The sequence below is a fragment of the Cebus imitator genome, unplaced genomic scaffold (assembly GCF_001604975.1).
Source record: "Cebus imitator isolate Cc_AM_T3 unplaced genomic scaffold, Cebus_imitator-1.0 Scaffold26, whole genome shotgun sequence".
NCBI classification, from domain to species: domain Eukaryota; kingdom Metazoa; phylum Chordata; class Mammalia; order Primates; family Cebidae; genus Cebus; species Cebus imitator.
The window spans coordinates 5,359,543-5,385,781 of record NW_016107341.1 but is presented as its reverse complement, the minus strand read 5'-3'; the positions used below and the strand labels follow the sequence as shown (position 1 = coordinate 5,385,781).

At 33.4% G+C, this 26,239-nt stretch overlaps 1 protein-coding gene across 4 annotated transcripts in view; it reads right to left on the bottom strand.

Annotated features, from left to right (window-relative positions):
- The window catches only part of HGF (hepatocyte growth factor), a 78,045-nt gene that overhangs the window by 8,004 nt on the left and 43,802 nt on the right, over positions 1-26,239 (bottom strand). For all 4 annotated transcript variants that reach the window (XM_037736545.1, XM_017523113.2, XM_037736547.1 and 1 more), the window contains 7 exons: positions 25,476-25,603; positions 15,330-15,432; positions 11,158-11,291; positions 5,773-5,811; positions 4,435-4,531; positions 1,419-1,493; positions 411-551 (listed from right to left, as the gene is read on the bottom strand). In XM_037736545.1, the coding sequence (XP_037592473.1) occupies positions 411-551; positions 1,419-1,493; positions 4,435-4,531; positions 5,773-5,811; positions 11,158-11,291; positions 15,330-15,432; positions 25,476-25,603 (717 nt within the window). The remainder of the gene's footprint in view (positions 1-410; positions 552-1,418; positions 1,494-4,434; positions 4,532-5,772; positions 5,812-11,157; positions 11,292-15,329; positions 15,433-25,475; positions 25,604-26,239) is intronic.

Below are 26,239 nucleotides of genomic sequence, written 5' to 3'. Positions count from 1 at the left end.
AAAAAAAAAAAAAAAAAAAAAAAGATGGGAATGTCCAAATATAATGATGAAATTTGGAATAGGTAGTAAAGAAATGAGTCATATATTTGCCAATATTTAAGAATAAATGGTTGATGCTATTTTTTAAATGAATTATTTTACATTTGAAAGTTATAACTGCTAAGTTTCCATTTTAAAACAAACTGATCAGACTGTGGGGCCAATGTTAGTTATTCATTTCTTACAGTTTTGCAAAGGCCTGTCTCTCTATACAGCGAGATCTGTAAGCACACATGTAAGCATATATAGAGCATGGTGACATATGCTTTTATAATGCATCTGTGTGAGAGAGAAAGAATTGCCACACAGCTGAAGAAAATGCTCCAACAATTCTAGTCCAGGTGAAAAATACAAAATCTAAAGTAACTAACCTGGCAAGCTTCAGTAAAACCAGATCTGATCCTTCAGGCCCATATACCAGCTGGGAAACATTTAGAACCTGTTTGCGTTTCTCATCTCCTCTTCCATGGACATCATGAATTCCAAGCCAAGCTTCATAATCTTTCAAGTCTCTGTTTTGAAGGATAAAGCTTTAAATGTAAAATATAATAATTCCAAATTGTATAGTATTATTTCTATGTATTGTTATTTTAGACTATTAAGGCTCATAACCTTAATTTAAAATTCAATTCAAAGTCCAATAAAGAGCAACCTATTTGTTATGGGATATTCTGAATACTACAAACATACATAAGCAGAAGGAGGCTTTAAATTGCTGAGATTCTAAATGACTATTTTAGAAACTTGCTTATGCTTGCTAGAGTAAGTCACTTGTGAAAAATGCTCAGGTAAAGCACTTTACATGAATTATATTTTTTTTCTGCAAATTTTGCTTTGTTTATGTCAGCTGTGTATATATTTGGTTTGGTAATAAGGGTTGATGTTTTTCTACAAACAAAATCAAAGTGACTTGGCTGAGAAGCAGGAAGGAAGTTTAGGAATGTTGCCTCTTTATCTTTTCCTCAGGCTAATTTTCATTGAAAATTATGCTTAGGATGATCCTGAGTCTGACTCTACAGGAAAAAGAAGTGAGGATTAAAATAAGCCTGTTGATAATTTAGAAAAAAAGGAAATTATATCTAGAAATATAGGGTACAAGTAGAAAGTTGGGATATAAAACATTTACATAATTCTAGCAAAATTTTCCCCCAACTGAGAGTAATGCTAATTGTGAAAATAGGTGAACTGAAGTAGTGTCTTGTAAGTAAATATCAGCGAAGTCAAAGTAAGTTTGTAAGCCAAATTCTAAAAATAAAATAATTTGTTCACCCCACTGGTAAATCTCTATAAAATGAATACAATTATAACCTTAAGAGCAAAGTGGAAGACATATCAATTTTAAAGCCTAAAAATAATACTAGTTTCAAAAAACACATTACCGAGAAGGGAAACACTGTCGTGCAGTAAGAACCCAACTTTCCTTTATCAGTGATCCTCCGCAGATATGTTTATTTCTGTAAAAAAGAGGAAAGAGAAACAACATCTGTGCAGAAAGAGTGACTGCCAATTAATGCAAAGCCTGTGGCTCCATTTATTAAGAATAAATGCACTGCAGAGGAAAATATAGAAATTAATCCAACTGGAATAAAATGAGAAGTTCTTTTATCTGACGGGTGATATTTGATGATTGTAGAATTAGGACATTTTTTCATAATGGGACTACAAATTTATAAAATCAATTTTACTTTTGTGTAGTCTAAAGAGCTCAGTTATTACACATCAATAGCCATCCCCATTCGTGTGTATGTGCATCTATCCTTGTGAAAGTATGTGCTACAAATACAGGATAATTAGAATTTTTAAAAATGTGAACTTATTTTAAATTCGGTGTTTGCTTATGAGAAATGCAAAGCTGAGTTCCTATTTGAACTCTGAAAACATCCAGTGGTAGCAATTTTATTTGTACACTATTTCCTTCTTCTACTACCATTATATAGTTTCGATATATTAACTTAAAATATAACTGAATAAATTTCTTTCTTCAGCATAAGAACAGCAATATAATATTTCATGTCTAAAGTAAAACAATTTTGCAAGGCAGATCATTTAGGAAATTGTAAAATGTTTGTAGAGAATGGTGAGTGCTGGTACATTCGTTTGCTGATATCCAAAATCTTAAATCCATTCTTTTTAGGGAGAGACATGGAAAAAGTACAACTTTTCACAATTTACATTTCCAAAGAGTACAGATGTTCAGTACTTCAGAGGGTAGTACTAGAAGATTCCCAGACTGAGACCATAGTTATTTATGGCTTTTACCACACAGGAGGATAAGAATATATACTGACTTTTAATTTCTCTCCTTCTCAGTATGAGTTTTGGAAGAATAACTAAGCAGATGTTGTTGCTAAAAACTTGGATTTTAAAAGGAAAAAAAACTTCAAAAAATTTATAGTACTCTGATCTGATGGAAAAATGGCTTCACCTGCTTCTCCAAAAATGGAGATGACCAAAGCAGTATCCTTGTGAATTTTCTTACTGGAAAATATAATTTACATGTATTAGTATATGTCTTCTTTTATTCTCTGGGGTTATAAGATAAGCAAAGAATCACCAATTATCTCAAATGTGGATTATTGAAAGATTTCCTTTTCCCTCCCTCCCTCCCTTCCTTCTTTCCAGTCTTTCTTTTCTTTTCTTTCTTGTTTGTTTTTTGAGATGGAGTCTCCCTCTTGTTTGCCCAGGCTGGAGTGTAATGGGGTGATCTCAGCTCACTGCAACCTCTGCCTCCCAGGTTCAAACAATTTTTCTGCCTCAGCTTCCTTGAGTAGCTGGGATTACAGGTACCCACAGCCACACCCAGCTAAATTTTTTTTTTTTTTAGTAGAGATGGGGTTTCACCATGTTGGCCAGGCTGGTCTCAGACTCCTGACCTCAGGTGATCCACCTGCCTCAGTCTACCAAAGGGCTTCTTACAGCCATGAGTCACCACATCCAGCCTCTTGAAAGATTTTCTATGATTAAGAAAATTAAACGCTCTAATACAATTCTAAAGTCTTTATTAAATTCTCGTACTGCACACTCAACTTTAATATTCTGGTTACTTTGACAATTCTGTTTTAGTCCTACACACCTAGGACAGCTATACTACAATTATTGGCATAAATATTTATGAAATCTGATGAGCTATTCCTTGAGAAAAGGGTATACTTTTTTTTTGGTATTTTCTCAGAGAAAAGGGTATACTAAAAAAGAACTTTAAGCCATCTCCTATGACATTATGGTCATCTAAAGTCACATATAGCAAAGGCTATAACCTCTTTTTTTCCAAGAATTTGTTTATTCATAAAAGGACTTCCATTTCAAGTTGTCTCTATTCTAATGTAACTGTGATTTAATAATAGTAACAGATATACTTTCTTTTTCTTTATTCTAGGAGGCTAGGGGTGAAGGAACATTAGGGTGTTCTAAAAAGGGATATTTAGGTTGAGATTTGAAGAACAGGAAAGACTATTCAGGCATAAAACATGGAGGAAAAAAGCCACAATGTATGTTGGGAACAACTGCATAAAGGTTTGGAGGAAAAAACATGAGGTATCTAGAAAACAAGACAATGTGGCTCAAATTCAAATGTATCTTGGGGTTTCCTGCATGGCGAGGTTCTGATAGGGATAGCCAAAGACATAAATATTTCAGCATTCCAAATAACATAAAGAATAATATATGTAGTATATGAAAGTAGTAAGATCAGATTTTAAGTTAACTTATATTTTCAATATTTAATTCTTATGATATAATTACTAAGCTTAATTTTCTCTCACAATATGATTTGCAAAGTGATTTTATGGAGGACATCTCATTGACTCCTAAGTGTCCTAAGAGCATTGAGAAATAGACATATCAATAATTTTGTATCTCCACTGATTATTGTAATATCAAGACTATTTAACTCTTGGCATTTTTTTGTAATGATAAAATACTCTAGAATTTAAAATTGCCCTTTTTATTTGATAGACAAGTAAAAAGTCAGAAATTAAAAACAAATATAAATGTGTTGATATAATCATGCATAAACATGTTAGAAAATAAACCCATAGTGTCCTAGATTAGAAATTTAATAACAAGTATCATAAATACTATGGTAATATTAAGGTTTTCAATAGGTCCTCTGTTTTTTTTTGCTTAATCAGAACCAAAGTGTCTCTTGGAATCAGGGACAATGCCAACACATATGGGACCTTTGTGAAGATTTCAAAAGGCACTACCTCTGGAAGCAGAAATTGTAGTCCAGAGCTTACAGTTTGGCAAGCAGAATGTAATCAGGCTCCTCTTTTACTGCCTCACCAAGTGCCCTGGAGAGGATACAACCTTCATAACCACATGTGTCCATAATTCTGGGAATATGACTTTTGCACATAATCTGGATATGCATGGTTTGCATCTATTAGTAATTACCTGTATTTCAAACTAACCATCCATCCTACATTTGTTCGTGTTGGAATCCCATTTACAACTCTCAATTGTTTCGTTTTGGCACAAGATATTACAGGATCTAAAAGAGGACCAAACATAGCATTTTAAAATAACAATTTGAAATAATGAGTGCCTCTTAGTTTTCTTAAATGCAATGATAATTAGACAAATGAAACTATTCTTATTGTGTCAAAAGAACAGTTTGGAACAAGAGTAGTTTTATATGACTGCAGTATTATAGTAAGCCCCTAACACTTGTCATCCTCATCTAAGAAGTTGAGTAACAGAAAAACAAATCAACTCAAAGCAGACTGGGTTGCCATGTTGGCGACAGTGGCTTTGCTCACAATGCACTAATTACCAACTTCCTCCGGTCAACACTAATGTTATATTGTCCTCACCAGCCTCGACATAAAATGAACCAAACTTATTTACAATGGTTATTTCTAAAGGTCAGTAGAAATCAATAGCTTCAGTGAAAAAAATAAAACCAAGCTTTACTTGGTTATTACTTCTGAATTTGCACAGATTGTAGATTTACCTGATATGTCTTACAAACATTTGATTTTTTGAAATCATATCCAAATGATATAATTATCATATGCAAGCAATTATGCCCAAAGACATAATCTAGAATTCATTGAAGTAAATGTTTTCCTCACACTCCTCTATGCTCCTCGCCTTATCCTCTCTACTTCTGCCCATGGTCTAGAATAGATTTCCATTTGCTTCCTGAGCCTGGGGCACAGCAGGTGGTATTTTAAATCAAAAACACTTGAGTAACTTCCTTCAGCTCAAGAAATATGTGAAAATAAAATGGAAGTGCCTCCCAACAGATTCTTAAACTGAGGATTATCTGAGTATCTCAGACTGTGTCATCTTGTGCCCAGTGGACTGCAGGGCATGCAGAGAAGTTTACAGATAGAGTAGAATAGAGGCACTGAATAACTTTCCAACTTTCGGGTTTTATCCTTCCTGACTCCAGCATCCTAATTTTATTAAAGCATGGTATATATAAAGGTGGTCCATTATACGCATTGTGCCGCAAATAAATATAAACTTTCTTTTCAAAATCACATATACCATCTTACAGATTTTTGGCAAGAAAATTGAATTTTCATATTCAGTAGGTAGTTGACTTTGAAACGCCTTTACAGCTATGCATAGAAAAATGTATTTTAAAAAGTAAAAATAAATAGAATAGCTTCTTCTTATAATGAAAGCTAATACAGATAATTTTCTATGAAGGACATAATGACATCATTTCTGACATACAAAGAGAGACTCAGAATATACTTCATATTGTGAAAGATTACTTACGGTCTAAATTGACTATTGTAGGCGTGGTATCACCTTCACCTGTAAAAATAAATGTATACATAAATACATAATTCATACATGCATATTTCTGTTATATAAAGCCAACTATATATTAAAATCCAAGTATCAATGAATTCAATAATTTACTAAAATTCTTTTTTTTTTTTTTTTGAGTCAGAGCCTCATTCTGTCACCCAGACTGGAGTCTAGTGGCTCTACCTCAGCGCACTGCAACCTCCCCCTCTCGAGTTCAAGTGATTCTCCTGACTCAGCCTCCCAAATAGGTGGGACCACAAGTGCACACTACCACACCCAGCTACTTTTTGTATTTTTAGTAAAGACGGGGTTTTACCAGTTGGCCAGGCTGGTCTCAAACTCCTGACCTCAAATGATCCACCTGCCTCACAAAGTGCTAGGATTATAGGCATGAGTCACCATGCCTGGCCAGTTTAGTAAAATTCTTGATATTTTATTCAGAGATAAAATGTAAGCTCTTTTGAGTAATTATGCATCACTTTTACTGGATAATATTGTAAGTATAGGCCCACTAGTACTAGGCGATATGAACAGAGCCCTATTTTATGACTGTGGGGGCTCTCAGGTGTGTGTTGCGAGGATCATTGGCCACTTGAATTACACTGCTGGCATCAAGGAGCTGTCTGGATCCACAAAGTTGTCCAACATACTACACCATGGACATTCATTCCATTGAATAGGACTCGTGTTCATTATTGTCTACTTGGACTCTTCATATAGATAGGCCATTTTGCTTCTGTAATTTGAATCATTTAAATTTTTTTCTGAAAACTTTTATTTTTGTATGATAAGAATAATTGCAACTATACAAACTTCATACATCTCTGCAAGGATTCTAGAAGATAGAATCCAATGTCACTAATGGAAAAAGAGGAATAACAAAATATAATTATGCTTTGTTGTTTGAATATTTCAAGGATTGATTTTTCCAGATGCTAGTTAAAAAAAGTATGGAAAAAAAAGAACACTGAAAACTACAAATTAATTACAATTAAAACCTGTAGCTTACTACTTTTTCATCTCTACTGGGGCTTAATTGCCACAAAACAAGAGAGATGCTTGGAAGATGCAAGGATTTTGAAATACTTACGCTGTAATGAATGAGACACAAGACATTTCCTGGAGCTTAATGTCTGAGTATTCAGAATTGATGGCATAGAGTTCAGTCAGGCACTATTTAGACCCAGATGGTTGTTAATCCCTGGAAATGCCCTGAGCTCAAATAAGCCAGAAACAAAGCAATAATGCATATGGATTCCTTTGAAATGGATGCCAATGTGATTGTTATTTATAAGGACAATTGTGAGAATTAATTTATACTTATTTATGTTCATTTTCCAGATCTAGATATTTTAAATGAATGGGGTAATGGTGAACATACAAAATTCATCATTTCTCTTTCCCCGTAGCTTATCCTAGAGGAGGGCTTGTCAGTCAGCTGAGGTCAGTGTTTTAGTTTTTAAATATGAGTTAAGATTGAGGCAGACTATGGTAACTAAAACATCAGGGATATTGTTTTTCCACATAAGTCAAATACTTGAAAATGTTAAAGTAAATAAGTAGATATTCATGTTTTATTTTGTAATGAGAAAGACTGGGTTATTTGTTCTAGCTTTACTTGCATATTAAGTCTCTTATTTCTAAGCATTAAGCTAATAGATCAACAAAGTGCTTACTTAACTCTTGTATCTTACCAACATATTTAGTTTTAAAAATTTGTAGATACTATACATTTTGGGTTTTAATAATTAATAGTAATGTATATGTTTTGCTTTCTCTAATCCAGTATTTCTCACACTTTAGCATAAACCAAAATACCATTTAAAATTAAATTTCTGGAGATTCTGGGCTGGTGGCTGGACTCTTCATTTTTATAAAGCATTCTAGGTTCTTTTGTTGTGTGCCTGGAATAAAACTTGAAAAACCGTTTTCTAGGCCTTTTCCATTTCACTATCAAATACTATTCTCACTTTTCTTCCTTTACTTTTACCACTATCTATACCACACTACTTTCAGACTCATGTCTAAAAAAAATGTGATACAATAACTATTTTGTATTGGTTCAACTTAAATTTGAAGAAAACACGTCAGTGATAAAAGTTTTACGCATGGAAGAGTAGGGGTGTGTGTGTGTGTGTGTGTGTGTGTGTGTGTGTGTGTCCTCAGAACCAAACATGGACTCTTCCTGAAAACATAAAGAAAACTTTCTCCTACTCTTCTTAATGTTTTAACTCAATTTCAAAACTTCATGAACATCACATATTTCTCCATGAAGAAATCTATGTTCATATTCTCATTTTATATATTGTTCATATATACACATTACATGATTATATTGCTTTGTAATTGTTTACACAAATGTCTCCTTTATATACCATCAACTATTTGAAATTAAGAAGCAGTATTAATATTTTTATAAACCTAGCATGTTATATATGGCTTTGTACACAATAGCAGCTCAATAAACAATAATGAATGAATACATAAAAAATAGAGATGGAAGTTAAGGTTTTGACTGTTAACTAGGCAACAGACACTGTTCACCATAGCCCCATATACTAGAATCTTTTACTATAAAATATTGCAAATACTATGAATCCTAAGTGGGTTTAGTAACTTGCCCAAGGTACTTACAAAATGATGGATCTGGCATTCTTAGCAAGTCTGGATTCAAGTTCTTAACCATGACACTCTTGGTGGTTAAGATTTTTCTAAAATAGTATACTAAGTATGTCTGTGTATAGTCAGTCATATAGGAACCTCTACATTTTTATTTTTGCATATTTTATAAACTTAAAAATATATACAATATTATTTTGTAAGCATGTTAGGAAAAAATGAATAAAAACCTTTACAAGTTTTGTAAGAGAACTGTACAGTGTGAAAATGATTTATACAGTCTCTGCAGTTATATAAATAATAAGAACTCAAATCTTCTAAAGATAAATATTATTACCCTTTCACCAGGGAGAAAATGTAAATAAATCCTGGCTATAAATATTAGTTAGAAAAATGACCGTGTAAAAGTCTTTATTGAAATTAATGTTTGGTATACATTGAAATAAAATGATTTATCTGCAATAGCATTTAATCAAATACTAGTAACACCCTCAAGTCTTTCAACAGCACATTACTTTTAGTTTAAAAATATTAGTTGAAAAAATTTTTGGAAAACTTCTAAATTATTAGAGTCCTGGCTCCCTTAGTTTGTGATTATAAACCAAAACACAGTGCCTTGAGATTCTACAGGACCATTTCACTCTTAACCATGCATATGTGCTAGATCAAGCTGCTGTGATTTTAAAATATCTGGAAATCCGTAGAGGAAGCAAAATAACATGTTTTAGAAGAAAGATAATTGTCTTTTTCCTTCTTCCTATATTCGATGAGCCTCCATTAAACAGAGGCTTAACAAAAACCTTGTGTTATAAAACTAGTACTTAGAAAAATAATAATCTTTTAATCATTTAAAAATATTTTTATATGGCACTGTCTGAAAGGGTAGGTGTGTTTCTTTTAGTATTAACATTTGAAAGGTGTCCTTCCTGGCAGAATATTTTCAGGGCCTGTGCAAACTTTAATATAGAAAAGTGAAGAATATTAGGAAAACAAATTAATTTGAAAGGCTATGATCATGGTTGATAAAATGAAAATATTCTTATTAGAAATACCATTTATTTGCAAACATATATTTAGTTATTTATTCTTATAGAGAATTTGTGAAACTATTAAAAATAGATGGAGCAGCTACAAGTCTTAATTATAGGTAGACTTGATTAACATATTTTAAGTTTGCCTTTAATGCTAGAATTTCATAAAACCTAATGGCTGTTTCCATTTAAGGTGAACTTTACCTCTTTAATTTACATAAATTCTGGAAAACATAGACTTGTGTTTGTATTTCACTTTTTTGAAGGAACATTATCATTTCTTCAATTTAATCTCTCTTTTTATAGTAGATATTTTTGCTGCTATTCTCAAGGTACTTGCTACTACTGGCTTCTCTAACAAAAAACATTCTTAAAACAAAGTTTTTATAGAACTTACGAAAGTATTTCCTTTCTAAAGAGAAGGTGGTTTAATGTTGTGGTAAATGATATTTTTTGTAAACATGGAGTTACAGATGCATGGTGTAGTAAAATGGTCTCTGTCTACTGACACAGCTTTATAAAAAGGCTTTTTCACTCAATAACATGTTAAAGACATAGTGCCATCTCAATACATATTACTCTACATCAGTGGTTACCAGTGGAAATGATTTTGCCCTCCAGGGGACACTGGCAATGTCTAGAGATAGTTTTGATTGTCACAACTTGGGGCAGGTGTCATGCTACTGGCATCTAGTGGATAGAGTCCAGGAACACTACTGAGTATGCTGCAAGCACAGAGCAGCATCTGGCCCAAAATGTCAGTGTACGGAGGCTCAAAAATCCTGATCTATATCAACTTTATTACTGCTTTTTATACATTTTATCAAACTGACTTCCCAGCAGGATTTCGAATTCACACTCGAAGGAGCATAGAATTGAGACACCCTGATTACCCAGGTCCTCACTAATATTAGATATTTATTACAATCATTTTATTTGCCAACCAGACAGGTTGAAGTGACTTCTCAGGCTTTAAAAAATGTTTCCTACTAATAAGTTTTCATGTCTTTTCATTTTTTTATTAGCTATATTCTTGAAGATTTATTTTCTTTCTTTTTCTCCTGAGTTCTCACATCTTTTTCTTATTGCTATATAGAAACTTTATAATATGAATTATACTAGACATGTATTTTATATGAACTATATCAAACACATATTACATGTTTTTTTATATAACTTTTATTTTATGCAACAATACCCTTTTAATAGAGCCATCTTGGGAATCAAATAACTGGGTGGAAAACTCCAGGTTTTTCTTCAGTCTTAAGTTAAAGAACTGAGAGGGAAATAAAAGTACCACCAGTTCAGGTCTGCTTATGGAACTTTGCTGAGAGCTCTGCTATATTCAGAAGCTGAACAGGTAGTATTGGTGTTGGGGAATGGGGAGATCTTTCTAGCCCAGTCATATCAGAAGTGTGGTCAATTATTGCTTTTGGAATCCAAATGGAAATCTTCTGGGGGAAGAGAATCTCCTTTAAAATGTTAGAATATCTTCTTATCTATAAGAGACATGGAGAGAGAGAGAGAGAGAACATGTGGTGTGTTTGCATGTGTGTTGTGTGCATCTTTGTATGGTTTTCTCTTTAAAGTCTCCTCAGTTGGGAATCAATGCCAGACCGCCTATATTACTTACAACTTTTAAATGAAATGCAGTATATTTAAAATATTTCATATGACAAAGACCTCTAATTGTACTTACAACGAGAAATGGGGCAATAATCCCAAGGAATGAGTGGATTTCCCGTGTAGCACCAGGGTCCATGAGCATCATCATCTGGATTCCGGCAGTAATTCTCATTCAGCTTACTTGCATCTGGTTCCCAGAAGATGTGACTGTGGAAACAACAAGCTTTGCACATCACAATGCTTATTCTATCCAAGAGGCACAAAATAATACAAGAAGATGTAATCTCAGCACATTACTTTAGTACTTTAAGTTTGTCCTTAAGCCAAAATAGTACCATGCAACTTAATCCTTGATCAATTTCCTACAAATTGTTTCTAAAAGTCAAACCTAAACTAGATGAATTAAGTATTATTAGAGACCCATTGAGAGTTTCTAAATAAATATATCATGTATTCCCAGTAGCATGCTGGTAAATGTTTACCAACTGTTACTTTCAGGTATGTGTATGCTGAGGATGAAGACGAGGAGTCCTCATGTGTAGCTCTTGCTGATTTTTGTACTGTAAGTACTTCTACCATGAAAATATCAAACTCCTAATGTAAAAAGCACTGAAGGCCACATTTTTGAAAGAAGGTGAGAACAATTATCTCTCAAAATTCCATAAGAGCAATCCACTCTATCCACCACTACATGTTACTAAAAATGCTTTAAAAAACAGCAGTGCTGAAATCAGCATTTATTTTAATCATGCCAATTCTTGCTTAAAATTATTTAATAAGTCCTTTTAATCCTTAGGATAAAATTTAGTTCTTAACTGATACAGTGTTGCCACTTTGCGAATTCCTTCCTGTGGACATTGACCAAGTGACATTCTTTCAGTCTTACCAAAATTATTTCCTATATTCAAATACTCTAATGCTTTGGCCTTTGCACATGCAGTTTCTTGTGTCTAACGTAGTCTTCCTCCTCTACTTCTGTTGCCCGATTTCTATTCATCATATGTATATCCCAGCTAATCCCAGCTAATTTCCCTTCCCTTTTTTTTTTTTTTTTTTTTTTTTTTTTNAACAGTTACAATTTTAACTAGCACATTATACTCTTACATTTTAAGAATTTCATAATGATAAACTATTGATTGATTGATTGATTGATTGGTTGGTTTGTTGAGATGGAGTCTCACCCTGTTGCCCAGGCTGGAGTGCAATGGCACAATCTCAGCTCACTGCAATCTCCACCTCCTGGGTTCAAGCGATTCTCCTGCCTCAGCATTCTGAGTAGCTGGGACTACAGGCACATGCCACCATGCGCAGCTAATTTTTGTATTTTTAGTTGAGACAGGGTTTCACTATGTTGGTAAAAAAAACATGCTGGTCTCAAGCTCCTGACCTTGTGATCTGCTCGCCTTGGCCTCCCAAAGTGCTGAGATTACAGGCGTGAGCCACTATGCCTGGCTATTTTCCCTTCCTTTAAGAAGCCTTCCTGACCACTTATGTCTGAGTAGGCACTTCTTTGCATTCCCAAAGCATAAAATATGCTATCTTTCATAGTTTTCATATGGCATTTCCTGTTTGCATGTATCCCACACTAGAGTGGGAGATCTATGAGAACAGAACTCTGCTGCCCTTTGAAGTCCTAGAGCTACAGTGTCGATATGGTAGCCCCTAGCCACATATAGCTACTGAGAAATTGATCTAGTCCACATTGATAGGTGCTATCAGTGTAAACAGACACCAGATTTGGAATATGAAGCATGAGAATATAATGTAAAAGGTATTTTAAATTATTTTTATATTGAACACATATTGAAATAAAAAACTTTAGATATATTGGAATAAATAAAACATTAAAATTAATTTTGCCTGTTTATTTTTACCTTTTTAAAAGTGGCTACTAGGAATTTAACAGTACGTATGTGGCTTACATTTGTGAGTTGCATTATCTTTAATTAGAGAGCATTATTTTAGAACTATCCTTCTTCTGTGAAGTAAATTAATTAAAACAATATAATACACGATTGAGTACATTTTGGAAGAAAATAAGGCACTTAAAAGACTGAAGCAAAGTCACTGCATCTCTCAGAGCCCTTAAATTCCTATCCACATATAGGAATCTTTCCTATAAGATTATGGTGGTCAAATGACATAACTCTTGTAAAGCAGCCATGTTATAGGCACTTGATCAAATGACTATAACTTTTTTCTTTTTTTGAGTAAAAATGATCATTTGTTATATATGACTTATGCTAAGGTAAATTTTTTTCAGAGTTGAATATACATTTTATGTTTTTTAACTTTATATATATATATTTTAATTGTACTTTAGGTTCTGGTGTACATGTGCAGATCATGCAGGATTGTTGCATAGGTACATACCTGGCAATGTGGTTTGCTGCCTCCATCCCTCCATCACCTATATGTGGCATTTCTCCCCATGTTATCCCTCCTCAACCTCCCCAACCCCTGCTGTCCCTCCCCTAGCACCCCCAGTAGACCCCAGCATGTGATGCTTCCCTCCCTGTGTCCATGTGTTCTCATTGTTCAACACCCGCCTATGAGTGAGAACATGTGGTGTTTGATTTTCTGTTTTTGTGTCAGTTTCCTGAGAATGATGGTTTCCAGATTCATCCATATCCCTACAAAGGACATGAACTCGTCATTTTTTATGGCTGCATAGTATTCCATGGTGTATATGTGCCACATTTACCTTGTCCAGTCTATCGTCGATGGGCATTTGGGTTGGTTCCAGGTCTTTGCTATTGTGTGCATAAACAGTGCTGCAATGAACATACGTGTCCATGTGTCTTTATAATGGAACAATTTATTATCCTTTGGCTATATACCCAGTAATAGGATTGCTGGATCAAATGTAATTTCTATTTCTAAGTCCTTGAGGAATCGCCATACTGTCTTCCACAATGGTTGAACTAATTTACATTCCCACCAACAGTGTAAAAGTGTTCATGTTTCTCGACATCCTCTACAGCATCTGTTGTCTCCAGATTTTATAATGATCATCATTCTAACTGGCATGAGATGGTATCTCAATGTGGTTTTGATTTGCATTTCTCTAATGACCAGTAATGATGAGCTTTTTTTCATGTCTGTTGGCTTCATATATCTCTTTTTTTGAAAAGTGTTTGTTCATACCCTTTGCCCACTTTTGAATGGATTTGTTTGTCACTCTAATGATTGTTTCTTTTGCTGTACAGAAGCTCGGAGTTTAATTAGATCCCATTTGTCTATTTTGGCTTCTGTTGCCAATGCTTTTAGTGTTTTGGTCATGAAGTCCTTGCCTATGCCTATGTCCTGAATGGTTTTGCCTCGGTTTTCTTCTAGGGTTTTTATGGTGTTAGGTCTTATGTTGAAGTCTTTAATCCATCTGGAGTTAATTTTAGCGTAAGATGTCAGGAAAGGGTCCAATTTCTGTTTTCTGCACATGGCAGCCAGTTTTCCCAACACCATTTATTAAAATTCTTTTTTCTTTTAGTCTAGTGCTATACTCTGGGATGTTTATGAAAAATCTGTTTTAGGTCACAATTGTGTGTTATACTTCTTTTGCAATTTTGTAAACACTAGCACTATTGCTAAGGCTGAGTGGATGCTATCTTCTCTATCTATGAATATATCTATGGTAAAAATCTGTAATTCTCTTAAACTTTTAGAATTTTTCAATTACATAGACATTCCTGTAATTATTGGAAAATTTTATGTATCAAAGCTACATAAGGAAACCTGCCATTGTACATTTTAATAGTTAAGATTTAGTAGTTTAGATATTTCAATTATATACATGAGAATGATTATTCATTGGTTTTTCATAAACTATTAATTATTAAATATGAAAACAATAATCCCATAAAATGCACTATTTCAAACACCACATTTGCCACTTAGTTATATACTGTCTTATTAAGTTATGTTACTATTGTATCAATGTGACCATATCCTCCTTGAAGGTTGGAACCAAAATATGTCCACTTTTTGTTGCTGTTCCCTATGGTACCAATTATAGTACAGAATGCATAGTAAATGCTCAATAAATATGCACTAACTTGAATTGCATATTTAAAAGTTGGCTTCTTTTTAAACAATGTTATGATGAGTTGTGCAGAAAAACCAATCCAATGCTTTTATTAGCTTGCCATGATATAGAAAAGATTAGAAAGAAAAAGCAATGTACATATCTAAATACACAATCCATTGTTACTACTACATTCGATATATAGAAGAAAGAAATTTACATACCGGTGTAAGTCTTCCATGTTCTTGTCCCACATTGAACACGTTAGTCCAGATCTTGTTTTGGATAAATTGCCCATATAATTTTTGCCATTCCCACGATAACAATCTAGACATAAAACATACAGAAATAAGTCTAATAAATATTAAGGAATATAAAACAAAAACATTTTTATAAGTATATGGATTCATGAACATCAACATACAAATTAAAGTACTTGAAATCTGTACAAATCAAAAAAAACTCAAATATCTCGGATTAAAATATCCTTATTTTAACCCCAGTGTCTTCATTAAAATAAGGGCTTATGCAAATTCAAATATTACAAACAGTAATTTAAAACCAAATGAGTGGCCCTTTGGAACAACAAAAAACAGGAGATTTTAGAATGACACACATATTTCCCAATATTTTCTTCTGAAAAATGTCATTCCATAGAAAAGTCATAAGAATAATATAATGAACATTAATCTACTAGTCACATTCCTTGTGTTTTGATTTTTGTCTTCTATGACATTGACATTCTGAGTCACCCAAGCCAGCTGCTTTACAAATGCTCTTTAAGTTGAATTTGTTTGATTTATTTTCTCATGAATAAAATCAAGTTAAAGATATTTGACAGGAATATTGCATCAATGATGCTTTGTCCTTTTCAGACCATTACATCCTGTGACACATGATGTCACTTTGATCTATCACTAGTGATGTGTTTGATCACTTGGTTAAGTGGTGCAAAGGAAAAACTCTTCTTTGTATTTAACAAAAAAACTGATTGGGGCCTTTGAGTCTGAATATAAATATCCTATTTCCAAACAAATTTTCACAAAAGAGCTTAGACATATTTTAATGAATTTTGCATGAATCAGTTATTGTTATGCTGATTGTAAAATGGTTATTTTTACTATTTCTAACATTTCTTTGTATTTTTTAGCTAGCATTTAACTGTAAATAAAAATTTTTCCCTTTCCCTTATCCCGTTCATTTAGGTATTAGTAGGAGAAGTACTAGAACTAGCTATAAAAGTAGTAAATTAAATGTGAACTTTTTATTTCTATTTTCTTTTTATTTAATATTGATATATAATCTATTGCTCTTTTCATTTTGATGCTCAACTTGTTCCAAATTTGGTCAATGGAAGCCACTTTAAAACTGATTCCTGTGTCTCTTACCATGCCCCATGAGGTTTTCTCTTTCTCTTTTTTCATTGAGAAATTTGTGTTCTCCTGCCTAAGCCTCCTGAGTAGCTGGGATTGCAGGCATGCACCATCACACCCCGCTGATTTTTTTTATTTTTGGTAGAGACAGGGTTTCAAATGTTGGCCAGGCTTGTCTCAAACTCCTGACCTCAGGTGATCCGCCTGCCTCGGACTCCCAGCGTGCTGGGATTATAGGCATGAGCAACCACACCCAGCCATATATTCATATTTTTAATCAAAAGAAATGTAGTTGGAAATCAAGTTCTTCAAAAAATATAAGTTGGCCAGGCGCAGTAGCTCACACCTGTAATCCCAGCACTTTGCAAGGATGAGGCAGGTGGATCACTTCAGGTCAGGAGATTGAGATCAGCCTGGCCAACATGGTGAAACCCCATCTCTACTAAAAATATAAAAAATTAGCCAGGTGTGGTGGCATGCACCTGTAATCCCAGATACTCTGGAGAGTGAGGCAGGAGAGTTGATTGAACCCAGGAGGTGGAGTTGCAGTGGTCTGAAATTGTACCACTGCAATCCAGACTGGGCGACAGTGAGACTCCGTCTCAAAAAAATAAATAAAAATTTTAAAAAGTATATTATATATATATAGATATAAGTATATATGTACTTATGTATATATAGATATAAGTATATATATATTTACGTGTGTGTGTATATATGTTACTTTCCAAATTTAAAAAGAAACCACTATTCTATATTTTTAAATAATACCAAACATTTTAAAAGTGACTTTTTATTCCTAACATTCTTAATTTTTACATGAATGAAAACTGTACATTTGACTATGAAAGGTAAACTACAAATTCACATCAACATTAAGATTTTATGTTGGGACAAATAACTAATGGATACTAAGCTTGGTACCGGGGCGATGAAACTCTCTTTACAACAAACTCTCATGACACAAGTTTGGCTATGTAACAAACCTACACATATACTCCTGAATTTAGAAGTCTAAAAAAAAAAAAAGATTCTATATTTTAAACTTGGTAAACCATAGCATATTTTCATTGGTTTAAAATGTGCTATGTGATTACAACAAATATTAGGATATAAATGTATATATGATTCATTAAGTAATTTAATGACGGCTTAGAATCAGTTACCATAATCAAAAAGAAATACATACAATAAGCATATTCAATTGTCATGCATTCTCTTCTTTGGATCACACTTGCCAAAATGACATAAGGAATTTGGGATTAAAATAACTCAAATAGATCTGATGCAGATAAAAGAGTCATTACAATACACGATCAAATTGTTTTCAGGAAGCATTAACCTGTAAAATTTAATACTTGCACACTAAAAGAATATATCAATTAAAACCTTTTCTCTGACAATACTTTTTTTTCTATATTAAGAAATTTTAAACATTTGACTATTAGTAAAGTCTTTAGATAGGCTTTTACTAATGAAAACAATTGTGCAATATAGTGTAGTGGTATTGCTATTTTATACATTTGTATTTTTCACATCTGTATTTTTGTGGAACACAGATTAGTTGAAAAGATCCTCCCTAGCACCACCACCACTATCCTTTCTTTTGAATTTAGGCTAGGAGTTAGGTTTTTCTTGAGTAAACTTTTTATTTTAGAATACTTTTGAGCTTAGCGAAAGTTATCAAGATAGAAGTCCCCATATACCACAGTTTCTCCACTTTTGACGTTGTGCAATAGTATGATTGACTTGTCACAGCCATCTAACTAATATTGATACATTACTATGAACTAAAATCTGTACTCTCTTTACAAATTCTTAGTTTTCTACCTGATACCTTTTTCGTGTGTTTCAGGATCTCACATGATACCACATTATTTTCAGTCACCATGTTCCCAAAGCCTCCTCTAGACAATTCCTCAGAATTTTCTTGTCTTTAATGATCTTGGCAGTTTTGAGGAACACTGATTAACTGTTTCATAAAATGCCCCTCAATTAGGTTTGTCTGGTTTGTCTTGATTAGATGTGGATCATGCATTTTAGAGAGAAAGACATGAATTTCTGTGCACTTCCTAATTTCTACTCCATTTCAGTTAATAGACAGGCCGGGCACAGTGGCTCACGCCTGTAATCCCAGCACTTTGGGAGGCCAAGGTGGGTGGATCACCTGAGGTTGGGAGTTCGAGATCAGCCTGACCAACATGAAGAAACCCTATCTCTACTAAAAATACAAAAATTAGCCGGGCAAGGTGGCGCATGCCTGTAATCCCAGCTACTGGGGAGGCTGAGGCAGGAGAATCACTTAAACCCAGGAGGTGAAGGTTGCAGTGAGCTGAGATTGTGCCATTGCACTCCAGCCTAGGCAACGAGAGCAAAATTCTGTCTCAAAAACAAACAAACAAACAAACAAAAAAACTAGGCAATGTGTGTGTGTTTTCATGTGTTTATCATGAATAACTACTGATTCCTCTAACCCAATTTAATACCACAGAATTTTCCTCTTCTGTATTTCATTTTTCTATCTCCTTTCTCCCACAATGAGAACCCTGGTTTCAGGTAACATCAATATATTTGATCATTTTCTCAGTTCTCCAATGCATACAACATAATTTCAAACTGCTGCAACTTAACAGTAACAATAAAACTATAAAGATTAAAATGTATTTACAGTTATTTTAGTCTTAAAATATATTCTAATGAGAGTATGTACAGTCAGAGAATTGTATCCAAAATTATCTGGATTTTTTTTTCCTTCTCTCTACTAATGGTATACATTTGATATATACATAGACATATTTCTGTTTTTATTTCCATCTTTCTAGATGCTATTTTTTGAATATTTAAAACATTAACATTGGATCATGATCAAAACTATATGAAAGGGTAAATTCAGAGAAGTGTCCTTTTCTCTCGCTTCTGTGCCATTCCATTTCTACTTTCTACTCACCATTGCCAGTAGGCAATTTCATTAGTTTTTTGTTTATGGCCCTTGTGTATTTTCTTTACATTTGGCAAAAGGTATTAAATCCAATTAAATGGTATTTACTTTTTTGACAAAACTACTATGCATACCTACATAGTAGCTTCCAGATACACATATGTACATATGTAGACGTGTGTATATATGTATTTGCACATACAGATATATAGAGAGATATATCTATCTGTGTAGGTATACATATTATGAATGTATATATACACATATATTTGTATTTATATGAGTATATACATGTATGAATGTTACATACATATACATATCTGTGTATGTGTATGTATATACATTCATACATGTATATATACACACATATAGATATATACATATATAATATGATTGTATGAATTTATATATATATATATATATATTTCATACCTGTAGTCTCATATTCTATTTTTTATTACCAGTAGTAAATTATCTTATTTAGTTACCAGTAGTATACAAACATATGTGCCTAGCTTTTTAAAAAAGTTAACCTCATGCTAAGCTGCAAATGATCTAATATTAGCTCTTTAACAGTTTTAGTGTTCTTTTTGCAGGTTCATAGCATTTTAATGTGTAGCTGTACCAGAATATATTTTCATTGTTTTGCTATGACAGTCAATTATGCAATAAGAAACTTTGTGCAAATATATTTGTGCATTGTTAGAACTTTATAATCAGGTATTGGCATCGTTGGGCCAAAACTATGTGGTTTCTTTTTACGTTCAGATATTTTATCCATGTGGAATCTTTTTTCAAATAGAAGGCATGAAGTACTGACTTTGACTGTATTTTTCTTTTTTTAAAAAAATTTATTTTATTGCATTTTAGGTTTTGGGGTACATGTGAAGAACATGCAAGATTGTTGCATAGGTACACACATGGCAGTGTGATTTGCTGCCTTCCTCCCTATCACCTATATCTGGCATTTCTCCCCATGCTGTCTCTCCCCAACTCCCCACCCCCGTCCCTCCCCTATTTACCCCCAACAGACCCCAGTATGTAATGCTCCCCTCCCTGTGTCCATGTGTTCTCATTGTTCAACACCCGCCTATGAGTGAGAACATGTGGTGTTTGATTTTCTGCTCTTGTGTCAGTTTGCTGAGAATGATGATTTCCACGTTCATCCATGTCCCCCCTTCCTGAAGAATGATATTTAAGCACATAACTTTACGAAGTACAAGGACAAGCCATACGAAAAATTTTGGAGAAGAGCAATCCACACAAAGAAGCCAGCACATGCAAATACCCAGAATCAGAAATAGGTCTGTCATGTATGCATAAGAACTGCAGAAGTATGCAGGGGTCAGTAGGTCACGCCACAATGTTGATTTCTAAGTTGATGTGAAACCAATAGGTTGTTTTAGATGATGTGTTCTGACTCATACTCAAAGAAGGTCAGTTTATTTGGTGTGCAGAGAGTAGACTATAGAAAGCAAATGTAAAATCTGAGAGAAAAGGTAATATTCTATCAGAGTAGTCAAGGTGGGAGATGATTACAGCTTGTTCTAAAAAAAAAAGCTATTGAGAGAATGAGAAATGGTCACACTTGGGACATATTCTGAAGGCAGAGCTGGACATACTTTCAGATGGATTGGATGTGGAACACAAGAAAAAAAGCAAAATTAAAGAAATTCCTTTGATTCTGTGCAAATTGCTGAACAATAGTGGCACCTTTTAAAAAGGTTGGGAAAAGAGAGAAACTGGATGAATAACAAAGATGGGCATCTGAAGTTCCCTTTTGCATGTGTTCAGTTCAAGGTTCTTTTGGGGCTGTCAAGTAAAAGTGCTGAGTATGATTATCGATGTTACATATGAGACTCAATCTGAGAGAACAGATTGAAGCTACAAAGACACATTTGGTTGTCATTAGCCATATTAAGCCATGGGGTATGATGAACTAGAATATAGAATGAATATAGATATAGAAGATGTAAAAGGGGAAAAAGAGATTTTTTTTAACTTTTGTGGGTCTCATATTTTATCAATAAAATGGGAAAAACAGAAAGAAAAGGCATGAAGTTAATTTTATCATCATTCTAAATGGTTAACTGCTGCTCCATTATATTTTTAAAGTTAATATTGTACTCAGTGGTATATTTTGCCATATTTTTAATATAATAAATCTCAGTATGCACTTGAGTCTATTTTTGGGTTTTGTGTTTTGTTGCAATTGCTAAAAAATTCAAGTGCTACAACAACTCTCTTTTAGTTATAAACTCTTTATATTTTAATATCTGATAGGGATAGTTCCCTCTAATTGCTCTTCATTTTCATGGTTTTTCTTATTATACTTACATATTTTAGGAGAACTTCAGAGTCAATCTGTTTAATATAAGAAAAATACATATTGATCTATTTATTAATATCACATTAAATTTCTAAATGAAGTTTTCATCAGTTTTGTTGCTATTATAGATGTTTTCTCTTTAAATCTTCAAGCTCATTCTTCAAGCTCATTCTTCAAGCTTCAAACTATTACATAGTTTACATAAATAGAGATAATTTACTTTGCCTTTTCCAATTACTTTGTTTTCTCATCTAATTATTTAGAATAATATATCCAATAAAACTTTAAAGAGAAAAACAATGTTAAGTTATACTTAAAATATTGAACAGTAAGGGAGATAGTGGAAATACTTATTCTTTTTGACCTTATAAGAATTCCTCTAATATTTCCTCATTAAGTAAGTGGTAATTTTGTAAGTGGTTATTTATATATGTACATGTATACTCATGTATATTCAATATACATATATGTACATATATATTCAATATATGCTATGGAAGTATATATGTGGAGGGTATAGGTGTGTGTGCCTATATGTGGATGCCTTAAAATGTGAACATAGATGTTAAGGAAGTCTGTGTAAGCATAGATGGACATATATGGATGTATGGATGTGTGTATATGTATATGTATATATATAAAACCCATAATTTTTTTACTTGAATACATTTATGAGGAATGTATGAGTTTTGCCACAGGAATTTCAGAATCAATTGAGATTTGCCATATAATTGTTTTTCTAACATCTATGAGGAATTGTAATGGGCTTCTAATACTGAATCACTTTTGTGTTATTAGACTAAACTCCACTCGGTTATAATGTATTATTTTCTTAACTTTTTATTGAACTGTCCATTCAAAATTTTTTACATTTTTATATTCACAAACAAGATAGCTCTGCAGTTTCTTTCTTCCTGTGCAATCTTTGTTATGGTTAGGTATCAACATCATACTTGCATCATAAAAATAATTTGAAAGTTTTACTGTACTGGGTAAGATTTGAAGCAATTTAAATAGTAGTGAGATTATCTGGTATATGAGCACATCTGGACATGGTTTATTTTTGCTAGAATAATTCTTTAATAGATTTCTTATTTTAGTTATAGAAATTGGTCTATTTAAGCTTCATTTCTCTACCATGGTCAATTCAAATAACTTAAATTTTTCTAGTAAATTAACCATTTAATCAATGTAGATTTGGCTAACAGTGTTTTTCTTGAGTAGAATGTCTATCTCTTCTTCATTTTTAAATTGCTCCCTCCCCCAGAGTCTAGCATACTGTTGCACATATCAGGTGTAATGGTGCAATATATTGTTAAAGAATAGTAATATAATGTGTTGTTAAGGAGTGAATAAAAGAAAAAAAGGATGAAAGAATAAAAAGGTCAGTCTCAGGAGGGTCAGATTCAATCCCAATGTGCCAATTTGAGATGTAGGCAAGTTACTTAAATTCCATAAAACTAATATTTTCATCTATGAATAAATTGATTTATCTGATAAGCAATAACATCTGTTTCCCCTCCAGAATCCAAAATTTTCCTATTCTATTACCTGATCCTTTTTATGTGATGTATATGTATATAAAAATACCTTTTTACACACCAGAAATTTATCAAATAATTGTTTTCCTTCTCTCCCTCACAAATTATTAACAAGTGTTCAAGTAAATGAGCCAGAAACACAGAAGACTCCACTGGTACCAAACTTCCCTTAATCACTGGCTTCAACATTATTTCCAACGGACCCTTAAAAGAACAGTGAAACTGACCAAAAAGGGACTCATCCCCTCTTCCCTCTACAACTCTATTTTCAGACTTGCTCACGAACAATGACACTGTGGGAAAAGTTAAAGGATGGAAGAAACATGCACAGGACAGTCAGTCTATGAAATGGAGCTTTAGTTTGGCTTGGAATTTCTAGGATGATTTAGGACTAACCATGACCATGACCATCACAATTAAGTATATGTGAAATAGAATATGATCATCTGAAAAGGATATCTCTCAATGTACTATATATCAGTTATTCCCAGGACTCAACATTATTATTAATATTTAACAAATTATTTCTTTGAAAAATCTACTTTTAAAAAAAATTTATTTTAGGTTCAAGGGTACATAGGCAGGTTTGTTATATGTAAATTGTGTGTCACCGGGGTTTGATGCATAGATTATTTTGTCACTCAGGTAATAAGTTTAGTATTTAATAGGTAGTTATTTGATTCTCTCCCTTCTCCCACCCTTCACCTTCAAGTAGGCCCCAGTGTCTGTTGTTCCCTTCTTTGTATCCATATATATTTAATATTTAGCTCCCACTTATTAGTAAGAACATGCAGTATTTGGTGTTCTGTTCCTGCATTAGTTCACTTAGGATAATAACTTCCATGTTGCTGCAAAGGACATGATATTCTTTTTTACGGCTGTGTGGTATTCCATGGTGTATATGTACCTAATTTCCTTTATCCAGTCTACCATTGATGGGCATGTAGGTTGATTCCATGTCTTTGTTATTATAAATAGCGCTACAATAAACATATGCATCCCTGTGTCTTTATGGTAGAACGATGTATATTCCTTCTGGTATACACTCAGTAATGGGATTGCTGCATTGAATGGTAGTTGTATTTTGAGTTCTTTGAGAAATCTCCATGTTGCTTTCCAAGGTGGCTTAATTAATTTACATTCCCACCAGCAGTGTATAAGCATTCCCTTTTCTCAGCAACCTCACCAGCATCTATTATTTTTTGACTTAAAAATCTATTTCAATCTGACTTGACTACTGCTCCCTGAGACAGTTATCTTCAATGGTATCTGTGTTTCCAAATACAGTGGTGATTTCTCTCAAACCCCACCATTATCCAGCAGCTCTACTGCTAACACCCAGGGACATGTCACTCCCATCTCTAATCTGAATTATTGAAACAACCACTTTGTTGGTTCTCGTGTTTTAACTGTTGTCAAGAATTCTAGCTATTTTCCAGAATGCAGCCAGAGTGATCCAGTTAAAACTTAAGTCAGATTGTGGAGTCCCTTCTCTTTCAGAGCAAAAGTACAAACCTTTACAATTCCTGAAAGGCTCATGCAACTTTAGCCCAATTGCGTCTCTAATCTCATTTCCTATTACTCTTCATCTTACTTATTTTATACTAGCTGTGGTGATGTGCTTATTTGTTTAACTTTCCCAGAGCTCTCTCATCTCACACCATGTGCATTTGCAGTTTTCTCTGTCTAGAATACTCTTACACATATATGTGCATGGCATGGCACATGCTGCTCCCTCACCGCCCTTGGGTCCTTCTTACATGTTAATGTAGCAAGTAAGAGCTTCCCTAAACATTCAAATATAAAACAGAAGCACCCCTCTTTTCTAACTCTGGGACATTTTTCTCTCTACTACTTATGAAAACTACTGTAATATTCCCATTTTCATTTTTATTTTGCTTTTCTATCAGTTAGATATTAGCTCCAAGAGGTCAGATAGCTTAGTTTTGTTTACTGGTATATCTCCAGGGCTTAGAACTGTGCCTGGCAGTAGCATACACTCAGCTAAATAAATAAATGTTGACTGAATAAATATGTAAGAGAAATCCAGCTTCAAACTTGGCAATTTTGTTTGCTAGCCAGCAAAACCAGTGCAGCACGAAGTAGCTCTTATGCTGTAAAATGTGTCCTCCCTTTAGACATTTCCCCTGAATTTAATCATGCCCACCCTGCAGAATGTCAGCTATTACCTTGTCCATTTGACATGTCACAGTTTGGAATTTGGGAGCAGTAGCCAATTCGGATGTTTGGATCAGTGGTAAAACACCAGGGTGATTCAGACCCATCTGGATTTCGACAGTAATTTTCTCGTAGGTCTCTGTTGAGAATAAGCATGTGAATGTAAATTGCCAGAGTTCTTACATTGGTGAAGTCAGTGTTATTACATTTCTAGAATTCCAGAATGTATGCAGGTTTATAAATAGAGTTCTAAGTTTCTGGAATTAGGATAGCTATAACAATTTAAAACTCAGTATACATACCTGACACTACCCAAATAAATGCTGTCATATGTTAATATTTTTTTCCTTCTAGAGGCCTAGAGTTTCACACAAACATTACTGCTTCAAAAAAGAGAGAAATGGTATCACTGCATTCTTCTCACTCAGTCTCAAGATTTAGACTCTCAATTGGTACCATTTTAAAACATTGGCCGTTATTTATTACATGTTCATGGCCCATATATTGTGTAGAAACAACATGTATCTCTCTTTGTGAAAGAAACGTTATTATCAATAGTCATTAACTACTCTCATTTAAAATGAAAGTTCAATCTATTCAAATATGTGCCACAGAAAATATGATAGCTATTTTTTCCTTAAGTTCTGTATTTCTTTGATTTATTTAATTTGTTGCATCAATTTATTTTAATTACAAAGCAAGTCCTTATCAATTTAAAGAGGCTACCTAAAACCTTTACAAATATTTCTTTTTTTTTTCTTTTTTTTTTTTTTTT